The 14,709-nt window shown below is 40.8% G+C and overlaps 2 protein-coding genes across 2 annotated transcripts in view; both read left to right on the top strand.

The window, feature by feature from the left end:
- The first annotated feature begins 26 nt into the window (after positions 1–26).
- Positions 27–2,720, top strand: hspa1b (heat shock protein family A (Hsp70) member 1B). The gene is made up of 2 exons (XM_038723207.1): positions 27–148; positions 665–2,720. The coding sequence occupies exon 2, from the start codon at positions 687–689 to the stop codon at positions 2,604–2,606; it is 1,920 nt and encodes a 639-aa protein (XP_038579135.1). The 5' UTR covers positions 27–148; positions 665–686; the 3' UTR covers positions 2,607–2,720.
- Positions 2,721–5,121: 2,401 nt separating this feature from the next.
- The window catches only part of kcnc4 (potassium voltage-gated channel, Shaw-related subfamily, member 4), a 29,692-nt gene continuing 20,104 nt past the window's right edge, over positions 5,122–14,709 (top strand). Inside the window, exon 1 of the mRNA XM_038723209.1 lies at positions 5,122–6,430. Within this exon, the coding sequence (XP_038579137.1) occupies positions 5,816–6,430 (615 nt within the window). The 5' untranslated portion in view covers positions 5,122–5,815. The remainder of the gene's footprint in view (positions 6,431–14,709) is intronic.

Raw genomic sequence — 14,709 nt, 5'->3', positions numbered from 1 at the left:
GTAACTATATAAGCAATGGGCCCGAGTCAGTCCAAGCATTATTTTAAGAAGAACCACACACAGGCGAAAGCTGACAGAAAGGACACTACTCAGGGAGACTCCTGAGATCCTTCAACATCTTTGAGCAACAGAGAGATTATCACTGAAAGTAAGTAGCAATTTGATTATAAGATTAGATAGATTATATGAGGTGACAGACTTCTTAGTGTTGTGACATATCTGTAATGGTGTTAGGTGCATCCTTGGGGCATTATTTTAATCAACTTCCCACTTTCCTAAAAGATGACAATAAAACTTACCCACTACTAATGAATCAGTTCTGCTGTATATTATGGCTTCATTAGTGGTGGCGTGGTTAAAATCAATTCAAGCTTGTGGTTTTGGACAATTTCTAGGAAGAAACATTTCTAATTTATGGAATACATAAATCAGTGGGATATGGTTAACCACTCACAGTCAATATTTGTTAGATTTTTATTTTTGTAGTGGAATAATTACATTAAACTTTTGTCAAATTGTTAAATAGCATTCTCAGCCGTGGATAATTAATACACTGTCTGATATTTAGATGGACAAAAATTATGGCACTACAACGTCACAGTGCTCAGTGCTTTCATGTGCAGCATTAGAAAATTAAAACATGACGTTTCTCTATTTTTTCTAGGACCTCCAAATCAACAAGCAAGATGTCCTCAGCTAAGGCAATATCTATTGGCATTGATCTGGGCACCACCTATTCTTGTGTCGGGGTTTTCCAGCATGGCAAAGTGGAGATAATTGCCAACGACCAGGGCAACAGGACCACACCCAGCTATGTGGCCTTTACCGACACAGAGAGGCTCATAGGAGATGCTGCCAAGAACCAGGTTGCCATGAACCCCACCAACACAATCTTTGACGCTAAACGGCTCATCGGGAGAAAGTTTAACGACCCCGTTGTCCAGTCCGACATGAATCTCTGGCCTTTCAAGGTGATCAGTGATAACGGAAAGCCCAAAGTCCAGGTGGAGTATAAAGGGGAGACTAAGGCCTTCTACCCAGAGGAAATCTCCTCCATGGTCCTGGTTAAAATGAAGGAGATTGCTGAGGCCTACCTGGGACAGAGGGTGTCAAACGCAGTCATCACAGTTCCAGCTTATTTCAACGACTCTCAGAGGCAAGCCACCAAGGATGCCGGTGTGATCTCTGGACTAAATGTTCTGAGGATCATCAATGAGCCCACAGCAGCAGCCATAGCCTACGGCCTGGATAAAGGTAAAAGAGGAGAGCGCAATGTGCTCATCTTTGATCTCGGTGGAGGAACCTTTGATGTGTCCATCCTCACCATTGAGGACGGCATCTTTGAGGTGAAATCCACTGCAGGAGACACCCACCTTGGCGGGGAGGACTTTGACAACCGAATGGTCAAACACTTTGTAGAGGAATTTAAAAGAAAACACAAGAAGGACATCAGCCAAAATAAGAGAGCAGTTAGGAGACTGCGCACAGCTTGTGAGAGAGCCAAGAGGACCCTGTCCTCCAGCACCCAGGCTAGCATCGAGATTGACTCTCTTTTTGAAGGCATCGACTTCTACACCTCCATCACAAGGGCACGCTTTGAGGAGCTCAACTCAGAGCTCTTCAGAGGAACACTGGAGCCAGTTGAGAAGGCCCTGCAAGATGCCAAGTTGGATAAGTCCAAGATCCATGAAATCGTCCTGGTTGGTGGCTCCACAAGAATTCCCAAAATCCAGAAGCTCTTGCAGGACTTTTTTAATGGCAGAGATCTGAACAAGAGCATCAACCCAGATGAAGCTGTGGCCTATGGTGCTGCAGTCCAGGCTGCAATCCTCATGGGTGACACTTCAGAGAACGTCCAAGATCTGCTGCTGCTGGACGTGGCTCCCCTGTCTCTGGGCATTGAGACTGCAGGCGGAGTTATGACACCTCTAATCAAACGAAACACCACCATCCCCACCAAGCAGACCCAGATCTTCTCCACATATTCGGATAACCAACCAGGTGTGCTGATTCAGGTGTATGAAGGGGAGAGAGCCATGACCAAAGACAACAACCTCCTGGGAAAGTTTGAGCTCACTGGTATCCCTCCTGCTCCCCGAGGTGTACCACAGGTGGAGGTAACTTTCGACATCGATGCCAATGGCATTCTCAATGTGTCCGCCGTCGACAAGAGCACCGGCAAGGAAAACAAAATCACCATCACCAATGACAAGGGCCGCCTTAGCAGAGAGGAGATAGAGCGGATGGTACAGGAATCTGAAAAGTACAAGGCAGAGGATGACATGCAGAGGGAAAAGATTGCAGCGAAGAACTCACTTGAGTCATACGCCTACCACATGAAGAGCAGTGTCGAGGATGAGCATATGAAAGGAAAGATTAGCGAGGAGGATAAAAAGATGGTCATTGACAAGTGCAACCAGACAATCTCCTGGCTGGAGAACAACCAGATGGCAGAGAAAGACGAGTATGAGCATCAGCAAAACGAACTAGAGAAGGTGTGCAAGCCGATTGTGACAAAGTTGTACCAGGGCGGTGCACCATCGGGAAGCTGCGGCAGCCAAGCAGGAGGCAGCTCTAATGGCCCCACTATCGAGGAAGTGGACTAAAACCATGGACGGCAGCATTTTGTTTACATAAATACTGTTGTTTGGTCCTAAAATATGTGATTTCACTGTTTTTTTTTCTTGACATAATGACAAATAAAAATACTTAAAACAAAATGCAACTCTCCTTTATTTGTTCTTGTAATGCACAATTTACAGATGATTTTTAATAAGTGATGTTCATTCCAAAAATCGATGCATCTTTCACAGCATATGGTGACCTACTGTAATGCTTACTCCAATTTGAAACTTTATCTTTATCTGTAATTTCAAATAGGGGCTAGCCTTTGAGGCTTTACTAATTAGACTACAATTTTATTGATCTTCAAGTCTCACAAGGAGATCTGGTAATAATCAAACTCACTCTGCAGACTGGTTTCAGCTCCTGGTTCCAATCATAAATTCTGAGTTGGGAAAGTTTTATTCCAGCCTCGAGAAACATATTTTGATGCTTGATACTCTTGTGACTCTGTGCCGAAAATTCACTTCAGGAAATATTAAATGTTTTTAGTAAAGATGCCTGACTGGTACTGACTGGTACTTTTGAAACTTTTACCCTTGTTTTTCATGAATTTGGTGAATTTCTGTGAGTGTGATCTCTCTTTTTCTTGTTTTGTAATATGTTTTATAATTTAAAATGTTTAAATGTGTTTATTACTAAAACACAATATTTTGTGTAGTCATTTAAAACTCACTTTGCTTTTGGAAGCCCTGCTGACGTTTTTCCTTTTTTTCTCCTGTGGTACCTGTGCAAAGGATTTAAAGAGTATTTCCACCACCTTTTCACTCAGCTACATATATTTGACAGCTTAGTTTGCAAACGAAATGCTCTGCACACCCACTCAGGTGTTGTTTTTTTATTACTCTCTGATCTGAGACCTAGGTGAGGTGTAAGCTGGGTGGAACTATGAATTACATGATGTCACCAAGCTAAGAATGAGCCCCGACAGATACCACAAAACCACGAAGGGTGAGATAAATGTCAAATTATGTTATGACCCCCAGCAAGACTCCTTACCAAAGAGGTCTAACATAATCAAAAAAAAAAAGGTCCAGGAGTTGCAAACAAAACAATAAGTTTATTAAGAGCAGTTTGTAGATACCCACACAGTCCTGAGAAAGTTTTTTTTTTAATTAGACATGAAAGTGAAAACTCCTGTGTGGGTGTACAAATTTTGTGCAGGGGCTTAAGGTTTTACATAGCATTAGAGGACAATGAGATATCACAGAGAAGGTCCACTCTGCCTAATGACTTATTTTAGTCTTGTTTATACTTTTGTTACTTTTAAGTATTTTTTTCTGATAATAATACATTGTTTAATAGAAGAAGAGTCTACTTCACTGATTTAGCATTGCCCTCCTAAAACAAAATCGATGCAGCAGAGCCAGAGGTATGGTCTTTTTTTATTCCACGCATTCTTTTTCCATGTCAGAAATGGGTGCCTACATTACCCACAGTGCAACTCGGCCACCGACAGTTCTGCCAGAGAATTCTGGTGTGTTACTAGTAGTGGCTAATGTGACCTCGACCTGCCAACCTTAAACAGAGATGAGGAGCAGGCTACAGGTCTGGTGAGCCCTCTTGGATAGCCTACTACAACTTTATATGTAGCAGTACCTCCCAAGACCTGTAAACACAGCCACCTTCTATAAAATAAGTCCCCATAATATTTTCTACACAGAACTTTAACTTGTAACAGATTATTTTTACTTTTTGATAGTCTGTTGCTACTTCTGCTTAAGTAAAGCGATTGAACACTTCCTCCACCACTGATAATCACTAAATAATCATTATTGCTGAGTGGCTGATTGAGAAGTCTCGCAAAACATGTTGATCACTGAATAATCCACTAGGTGGCGATTTTAGATTGTGTCAGCAACACATGAGTCTCGTAAACACACTAAAAGCTACTTGTTGGATCACACTTAGTAGATTCCTAGGAATCTCAATAATCTTGGGCTACCCCTGGAAATTAGGCCTCCTTAGTCCAAAATCACATCTGGATATGTCAGTAAACATATTGATTCCACTGATGAAACATAAATTTTAATACAACGAGTGAGAAAAAGGGCTAATTCAAAAGGTTGGTCTGTGTGGTTGTCTTTGCATATCATACAGTAGAAATATCCGCGAATAATCAGGACAGTATAATGGAGTGGTTTCTGTGCACTCCTTCTTGTAGTACTACTCCATCCGTGTATGCAAGTAGCCAGTACGTCCCTATATTCTCACATGCACGAGTGGACATATCATAAACACATGTTGTACAACCTAGAAGCAATAGCAAAAGGTAGAGTGCAATACACAACAATTCAGATTGTGCTCAGTGCTGTACGTTTTGCAATTAGTCTTCTATATGTCTCTTTATTTATTACAAAATGTGGTCTAAATATGTAGCCTACAATATTCCACACACTCCATCATCCCGTCCTCTCTCTCTAATTAGAGGGAGTGGTTCAATAATGCGCCAACTTCCGCCAGCAGCCAAATAGTTAAACTGTCGAGCCTGTTGTTGAACGCACCATCCAACCGGGCTGTGTCGCTAAGGGAAGATAGGCTACTTGTAGAGAAGCAACAGATCCCCCAGCTGGAAAGCAACAACACATCTGGCGCGCGAGCTGAGCGTTTTTTCAGCAGGAGGAGCTGGAGCAATATCTCGGCGCATAATTAAATTGAACGGGATCATTCTCAGGCGTCCTCGTCTTGTGCGGAGAAGAGAAAAGTTGTCAGGAGTAGGCTAATAGTTTTGGATTTTGGCGTTGCAGGATTTGGATACCATTTGTCAAAAGGGGGGCGAGGAGTGACAAATTACTTCATGTTTAGTGGTCCATCCTACAGGCCCGTAGCCTAGGCTATTACCGTGCGTAATTAACCAGTAGCCTATATTTTTTTAGTTGGCAACAACCTTGTGTTCACGGCGGGAAATAAGGGCAACATCTGAAGGCATCACTTTAAACCACATTGTGCCATCTGTTCGACGAAAATAAATAAATAAATAAATGCAGTGAGCCTGATCACCTGCGTTTTGTTGCGACATCAGGCTGAGTTTTGTAACAGGTGGTTTTTAACACTTTGGCGCTGTACAGACCGTTAGGTTATTTCTCTTTTATAAACGAGACACGGGACATAATAAGAGCTTGGGTCTGAAATGAGGGCGCACTTTTGCTTTAATTCTGTGATTTTTGTACGAGTGGACAATCCCTCCGTCTAAATGATAAGCTCGGTGTGTGTTTCCTCTTACCGAGGGCGCAAGTCAGGCAACAAACCTCCGTCTAAAACATGTCTGAAGGAGGAGATGGCCAGAGGTGAAGACTCGGACAAAATTATCATCAACGTGGGCGGCACTCGTCATGAAACCTACAAGAGCACCCTCAGGACCCTGCCAGGGACCCGCCTGGCGTGGCTGGCGGACCCCGACACGCAGGTCAGTTCAGACTCGGACGCAACGACCCCGAGTGCCACCGAGTTCTTCTTCGACAGGCACCCGGGCATCTTCGCCTACGTCCTAAACTATTATCGAACCGGCAAGCTGCACTGCCCAGCCGACGTCTGCGGCCCGCTCTTCGAGGAGGAGCTGGCGTTTTGGGGGATTGACGAGACCGACGTGGAGCCGTGCTGCTGGATGACCTACCGGCAGCACAGGGACGCGGAGGAGGCCCTAGATATATTTGAACCGCCGGACCCCGAGGACACCGACGACGACAGAGAGATGCCTAGACGGTTCGGCATAGAGGACTGTCCCGACAGGTCGAGGGGCTGCTGCGAAGTTTGGCAGCCGAAGATCTGGGCTTTGTTTGACGACCCATACTCGTCCAGAGCAGCCAGGGTGAGTTCACCAGGTGTTTTCACCTCTGAGCGATTTAGTGTCAGCCTGAGACCATAAACACTGCAGGTGATTTTCCATTCATGTTGTCCTAATCAACAGGTGTCTGCAAGTGTGTGTGTTTGAACTATCTGCGTTTGTATTTACGCTTTTCACGTCGAGGTTTTTGTATTATTTACCCCTCACAATTAGGATTTTTTCGTACCAGATGTTTTAGTCTAGACTGTGTCTAGCTCTTGTCTGAAAAGTCAACAGCATGGTTCAATTTATTTACATTTATTTCACTAGGATAATTAACTCAATATCAACACTAATTAGGCTACTGAGTACTCCTGGGTACCCTAAGATAAACACGGGCACAATAAAACCATAAAAGACTTGAAATAATAGCAACAGTCTGCCAGTCAAGTGGACTGGCGTCCACATCTTACTCTTATGTGGCCTGAAATGTTACTGTTCTGTTGTTTAGTAGTACCAACTCAGTGATTCAGTATCTTCATGTGAGTGTAGACAACTTTTTCAGTGTTGCGTGCATTTCACATTAATGTCTGTAGTTTTTCATCCTGGCACTGACATCCATGTTTAATTTTAATGACATGCCGGATTTCTCAGAGTTTTAAACAATTCTGGGGAGTTTTTGGCAGGTTGAGTTGAAGGTGGTGAGATTCTTTGTGTGAAAGAAAGTTGTTGTTTTTTTCAGGACAGTTCTGCTTTCTGGCCACAGTTCATATCTTCACATCTGTTTCATTGACTTTGTTTCCAGGAAAAGACTCACCCACACATAATAGGAACGAGTAAAGAGTAGCACAGTGAACATCCTCTATACCTTTTAACAGCAGCTTAAAGGGAAATCTTACAAACACCAGACATACCTCTGTATGATAAATATTTTAAGCTTATTTGTTTGAGTTGGCTAATATTGGGAAAGATTATACTCACATGGCTCTCTGTGAATGTAACACAGAGCCAGTTAAAACACAAATGACTGAGTGTGTTACTGATGTGGGGAAAATGATTTTCTGAGATATTAAGATTGAAACACACATGGACTATAAGGGATGTCTTCATGCTACAACATATCCAACGTTATGGCAACAGTTTGGAGAAGACCATTTGCTTTTGCTCAACATGATTGTGTCCTTGTGCACAAAGCCAGGTCCATAAAGACATTGTTTTCCCAGTTTGGTGTGGAGAAACTTGTCTGGCCGGCACCTGACCTCAACCCCATCCAACACCTTTGGGTTGACCTGGAATGTTGACGGCGAGCCAGGCCTTACTTTGGCATCAGTGGTGGACCTCAGTAATGCTCTTGCGACTGAGTGGGAGCAAATCCCTGCAGCCAGTTTCAAAAATCTCTGTCTGGCAAGACAAAGCAGATACAAGTGCATCTCAGAAAATTTGAATATCGTGGAAGAGTTCATTTTGTCCTGTAATTTAAGTCAAAAGGCGAACCTTTCATATTCTATTTCATATAACTATTTCAGGCCTTTTTTGTTTTTATCTTGATGATTATAGCTTAAAGCTAATGGAAATCAAAAATCCATATCTCAAAATATTAGAATAAAGAATGTATAATACAGAAATGTTGATCTAAGGAGAGCCTTTAATCTCTCTCTGGTTCAGTACACACAATCACAGTCATGGGGAAGACTTCTGACTTGACAGTTGTCCAGAAGACACTCATTGACACCCTCCACAGGGAGGGCAAGCCACATAAGGTCATTACTGAAATGGCGACCAGGAGATTTTAAAGCACTTTATGCTTCCTTCTGTTCACAAGCTTTATGGGGATGCTGGTTTCTTTTCTAGCAGGACTTGGCACCTGCCCACAGGGCCAAAGCAACATGATATTACTGTTCTTGATTGGCCAACCAACTTGCCTGACCTGAACCTCATAGAGACTCTATGGGATATTGTCAAGAAGACAATGACAGACAACAGACAAAACAATACAGATGAGCTGAAGGTCGCTATGAAAGTAACATGTAAGTAAGTGCCACAGTCTGATTGCCTCTGTGCCACGCCGCATTGATGCAGTACTTCATGCAAAAGGAGCCAAGGTCAAGTGTTTCTGTATAATACATTCTTTATTGTAATCTAATATTTTGAGATACAGGTTTTTGATTTCCATAATCTGTAAGCCATAATCATCAAAATTAAAACCAAAAAGGCCTGAAATATTTAGCTTTCGATCTAATGAATCTAGAATATATGAAAGTTTCACTCTGTGACTTAAATTATGGAGGGAAAAAATGAACTTTTCCAAAATATTCAAATTTTCTGAGATGCACCTATAATTGCCTTTTCGTTATGAAATTTAACCACAATTGTTAAAAATAGAGAAAACGCTGTTTCATGACAAAAAATACACTGCTGCTGAAGTGTTCCCACACATCCTGTTCACGAGTCTTTGAAAAACTGAATGTACATCCATGTACAGTAAATCAAACCATATAGTAAACAGAAGAATAGGGTCACAGTACACATATTAGAGAAAGATAAATCCATTTGTGACATTAAGAAATTTAATCTACAGTGTTGCGTGAAATACCACTGCCCTATCTTTGCTCATTTGTCCTCATTTGCGAGTATTATCATTCAAAGGCTGTTATCATGTCACAGCTGAAGTGTTTTACATGAATATGTCTGTATATAAGTTTCTTCTTTCATCTTGATGAACAAGATACACTTCTGTTTGGTTTATCGCTAAAATAAATGTATGTATGTGCAAATTAAAATCACTTTGCTCTCATTTTTTCCACAGGGGAAATCAGCACACTGTAAGTGTTTTAAAGCATGCCATGCCTAATGGCTTAGCAACAAAAGCGGCAGAGTGCTAAGTGAAGTAAACGTGAAAGCAAGTATCGAGTGTCACTATAGCAGGATTTATCAGGCAAACGGCCAGCAGCTTTCATGGGTCAGAAAGAAAAATAAATTTAGTCCGGAAAGAGAGAAGCTGCTACTGCTGAACCGTCTATCAAGAGACTCTCGCAGTGTTGGGGAAAGGATAGTGTTCTTATTGCATGCCAGTCACACTACAAATAGTGTTTATTTTAGCTTCTTGTCCAGGTGGCATTTGCAGGCTGTCACTGTAGAACAGCTGACATCTCTGAGTCACAGCTGCCACTGCGTTGGCACCAGCTAAAGATGACTGCGCTGTACTTGCCAGTTTATCACGTTTCTCACCACTGAATATTTGTAAATGAATTAACTTGGGATTTCGGGAAGTTCTACAAAAAAAAACAACCATAAAAACCCAGCAGTGGAAGTATGTTTCTGGAAGTATGTATTAAGAATGAGTGACTGTGGCTCCATATTGACCCAGTCATAATGTTCCTTGTCCATTTCCTCTCCAGCCGATTCATGTACATATGTTTGCTCTGTGTGCATTCTGAATGGATGCAGAGTGCATTTTGAGAGGGACTCATGTTACCTTTTATGGCCTTTTATTTCAAAAAGCCTCTGAGCTCATCTCAGGTAATGTGATTCTTGAAAGTCGGAGGGAAGTTAATCTGTCTATCATTTAAGCCACGTCCTCCTCACTATCAACAAAGACAGGCTCTGTGAAAGTCACACATGAAGCCTCTATACTGATAATGGCCCCACTCACAAATCATAGACATGAGGATCATATAGAGCTGCCACAGCGAGTGTAACAGCCTTAACATAAAGTGCAGTCAGAATGTATCAGAACAGTAATGGCTCTTTACTCCAGCACATTAGATTTGAAATGAAGCAATGACTGAGATCACTGTGCTGACTCTCAGCTTTAACTTGAGGGTGTTTACATTCATATCAGATGAACTTTGGATGAATTGTAGTCCTCAATGGACAGGCCAGGCGGCATGGCTGAGTGCTCAGTTGGTCTACCACTTTGCTCCTGACTAAAAGATCTTAACTATGAGGTGGATTGCTATGCCATTTTGTAGTGACGTTCGTGTTCCCCAGATGATGTGTCCTACTGACATTGCCGAGCCCCTGACTTTACCATCTACTGCCAGGTCAAACTTTAAATGTTTCCAATACCTATTTAACATCTGCAAAACTAATGATATTGCCATCAACCATGACCATGTTCATTGTGGTAGCATGCTAACGTGCTAAGCTAAGAGGGTGACAATGACAAGTAAACATTTCACCTGCTGAACATTTACATGTTAATATTGTCACTGTGAACATGTTAGCACTCTTTAATTTTAGCATTTAGCGGAAACCTGCTCTGTGCCACTAACATAGTGGTAGACTCTACACAGTAAATTCAATTCCCTAAATTTAATTTTAGCGACAGGAATTAATTGGACAAGTTAAAATAATCTCATTATTAAGTAATTACAATTATGGTTTTGTTGTAAATCCTTTGTAGTCAATGACTGGCTGAAGCTTATGAGTCAGAGATCAGGTATCTTCCCGATGATGCTTTTCCATACATGGACACATGTTCAAGTGTCAAACATTCTTGTTTGGCCTTTGAACCTCCTTGGCTGCCTTGTCTTCATGGTTAGGATCACTTACTGCTGTAGTGGGGTAGTAGTAAGGGCTGCAGTTTTTGCCCCCGCCTCCACACCACACACACACATTTCCTGTCTCTCTCTTCAGCTGCTCTATCAATTAAAAGTTAAAAAAAAGAGCTACAATTTCCACACTGTTCACAAATATGGATGTGAACAGTCTCAAATATCTTTTAAACCTGAAAGTCAGAACATTATCCTGACCAGGCTTTTTAATCTTAGTTTTGTTACACGTGACAATCAGACCTGACATTAGCATTAAGCCCAAACCTGATAACTTTGCTCTATCTTCCCACATGCAATATTTCATTAATTCCACAGCTCTGCTGCCTGTAATTAATCACCACTGTGTGTGTAATAGTTTACAACTTGTTATCAGTGGTGAGCAATTAAAGCTGCCTTTCCCACAGAAAAGAGCAACATACTTTATCCCACGTAGAGAAAGAAATCAATTTGTCTTTGTTGTGAGACCAAGGGATTAATTGATTTGTGAGGTCATATGCATATTATCTGGATTCTAAATTTCCATTAACCATTTGGAAAAATAAAATGCTGTTTTCTTTTAATTTGTTCAGATTTTGCATATACATTGTTTACTGACTGATCTTTACGTTCAGCCTCGGACTGGATTAGATACTTTTGATTTGTCAGTTTGTTTATTGTCAAGTTAGAGATGTTTAAATCTCTAACTTAATTCTAACAGATATGCAAACTTAATTCATGTGTTATTTGCCATTAACTTACTCATACTGCTATATTTATTATTAAATATTAATAGTGGGTGGGACGTCTAATCCTAATTGTAAATAAATATTGACATCTCACCTTTGTCTTCGGGGAATCATATCAATGTATTCAAATTTTGCAGAAAGAGTTTCACTACATCTTCATCCAAACCATGTGTTTACTTTTAGGGCTGAGGTGATGTTCAAGAATAAAAAAGAAAATATTGGTCAATATCTTTCAATAAGTTGCTTTGGTCATTGCTAATTATGAAACTCATTCGCACACCTCACATTATGTCCAGTGTGACGCCCAGCTGTAAAATAATGAACGAGCGATTTGAGCAGAACCTCTTATTCATCTGGGCCCGGCTTTCACAGCGCTGACACCTTTCTCTGCTGCTTGCTGAAAGGAACACATCATCAAAGCAGCACAGCCTTGTCATGACACTTTTATAACACTGAATTCTCAGTGAAAAAGGGATGTAATCCTGTGTGATTATGTTGGTTGTTTATTCTACTCGGTTTTAAGCCGTTTGCTGAATTTAGAGTGGCTGTGTTGCTGTGAGATGCATCACAAAGTCTGCACAGAGTTGCAGACTTTATAGACTTTTGTTTGCAGACCAAAAAAAACAAAAATACACATTACTGAAAATAGCAAGGAGCAGTTATCAGTGATATGTATTGTTGGTATTTGAGCTGCAACTTAATAAGCAGATTTCCCTTTTTAAAAGCCCTTGAGTTAAAAAAAAGTTTAGATTTGTTCTTGATTTTAATAAATGATTTAATATAGACCATTGAACTGAATTCATAACAGTATGTTCATCAGTTTAGAATATTTGCCAAACAATACTGCAATTCTGAACTGTTCTAAACAAAGACTGTTGATATTTGAAGTTACCCCTCCTTTCTGCACTCTTTCAGAAGCTCCGCCCTCCAAATTCACGGACACGCATTGTCATGACAACCAGTCTGACTCGGCCAATATATGTCAGATTCCTCAGTTTCTGGTTGAGGACATGTTGCGTTAATGAGGCGGCATGTTTTTTGCTGCACTGTAGAATGTGTGACAACAAGACTGACAATATTTAAATATGTATTAGCAAGCAATTAGCATGTATAAGCAAAATACTTTTCTAAGCCATGGAGACTTTGTTTTTCTCTAGCGTTGAAGTCAATGCTACCTTTGGCGCTTATCCCCTTCACTCTTTCTTTAACAGTTGGCAAGCAACACATGGGAGTTCCGCTTTAGTCTTGAGAAGCTTCAGTGTTTATTCGCCGTTCACTGTAAATTAAACAGTACATTTACTGCTACACAAGGCTTATTGCTGACCCGTTTTCTATCTGACACAACTCACCGGGGCACCCGTTCACACCCTCGCTCGTCTCTTCCTCCTCTACCACACACACACTGCTGCTACAAAGCTAATATAGCTAACCAGTTGAGATCAGCCATCACAAACATGACAACAAATAGACAAGACATTACTGATCTATCGTTTTTGTGAAACAGCAAAGCAAACATTAATGTTGCTCACCGGTCGAGCAGAAACAGAGCCACCTCTGTGTCCATTTTCAATCCTTTAGATTTATCCAGCATTGAAACGCCTCAACAATACGCGGGGCCTCGCCTTGCCTGGTCATACAACTTGTTTCATATGTTGGTCTCTTCAGACCTTTTCCTCTTGGGCTGTTTCTCAACCATCTTCACAGCGCCTAGAGTCCTGGGATGAGTCCAGCATGTTCGAAAGTACCTGTGTTTGTTTACAACATGCACGAAATGGAACAATGTTGTGGCTGCTCGCTCCAAGCAGCTTTGCTTGTGTTGTATTTACAGACCAAGGGCTATGTAGGAAAAGCTGATTTTTTTTAGAGCACACAAAAAACCCATGAGGAAATATTTGCTGAATTTAACAAAAAGTGTATTGGATGACAATCGCAAAGGATCCTTTTAACCCTTTATGACCTGCCATAGAACAATTCCGCCATAGCATATCTACGTATTTTTCCATGCTGTACTGTCAATTTTTGGAGCATTTTCATATGCCATACATTCCTTACAACCCCAATTTGAAGGCTATGTATGTAATAAATTACTAATAAATCAATATTTTGATTTGAACTATGTACATAAATTAGTTTGTAAGATACATTCATTTTTATAAACAGTGCACTTAACACCTTTTTAGCATATTTCTTTTGAGAGCAATGTTGATTACACAATTGGTAAAAAACAAAAGACCTTATTAAATATTCAATTACACTACTCTATATATTCAATTATACTCTATACACTACAATTAAGTGGTTAAAAAACTTTTCATTATAGGAACTGAACATGCAAAAAGACTGATGACACTTGACAGGTGAGGGGCGTGCCTTACACATGAATAGAGTGCCTTTAAATTTGTATAATAAAACAGATAACATATTGCTTTTGAGAGCAATGTTGACTGAACAATTAAATGGTGAAAAAAACAAAGACCATGTCAGACAAAAAAAGTACATCATCAGAACTAAACACACAGAAAGGCAACCCTACATATACACAGGCCACCCTAGCTGTGAAAACACTTGTGACAGTCTCTGTCCAGAATAGGCACTTGGCATGCTTCACACATGAATGGTGTGCATTTCCCACAAGCCTAAAACAAAGAAGCAGTAAAACGGTGAGAAGTTAGATGCTTTTGACGCGAAAACAATATTGTAATGACAAAGAGTAAAATAGTGCGTCATGCAGTTAGGTTAGTTCTATGTTTGTTTCGTTTATTCTCCAACTCCAAAACAAACCATATATTATGAAAATACACTTACGTGTCCTGGGACGGATGAATTATTCAAGAAAGTTGGCTTCATCCCCACTATAAACCGAATCTGGAGCAGATAAGCAGAGGGAGAGTTCCTCTTTGTCGGACGCGATTACTAGCTCCACAAGCTCCCGTAGGTTTTAAAGGGTTAAATAGTAGTTCTATCAGCTTCAAACCTCAGCAGGAAAGTTTAAGTTTACATTACAGAGGTAAAGAAGAACTAAAAGCTTTGTGTTCATTTCTTT

The sequence above is a fragment of the Micropterus salmoides genome, unplaced genomic scaffold (assembly GCF_014851395.1).
Source record: "Micropterus salmoides isolate LMB-PRFRI ecotype aquatic unplaced genomic scaffold, ASM1485139v1 Ms_hic_scaffold_16, whole genome shotgun sequence".
Taxonomy (NCBI): Eukaryota; Metazoa; Chordata; class Actinopteri; order Centrarchiformes; family Centrarchidae; genus Micropterus; species Micropterus salmoides.
Note: the sequence above shows the minus strand (reverse complement) of the source record. Positions and strands in the feature narration are given on the sequence as shown.

Excerpts from the sequence above, each read along its gene's own strand:
- hspa1b (XM_038723207.1), top strand. The coding sequence starts at position 687 with ATGTCCTCAGCTAAGGCAATATCTATTGGCATTGATCTGGGCACCACC.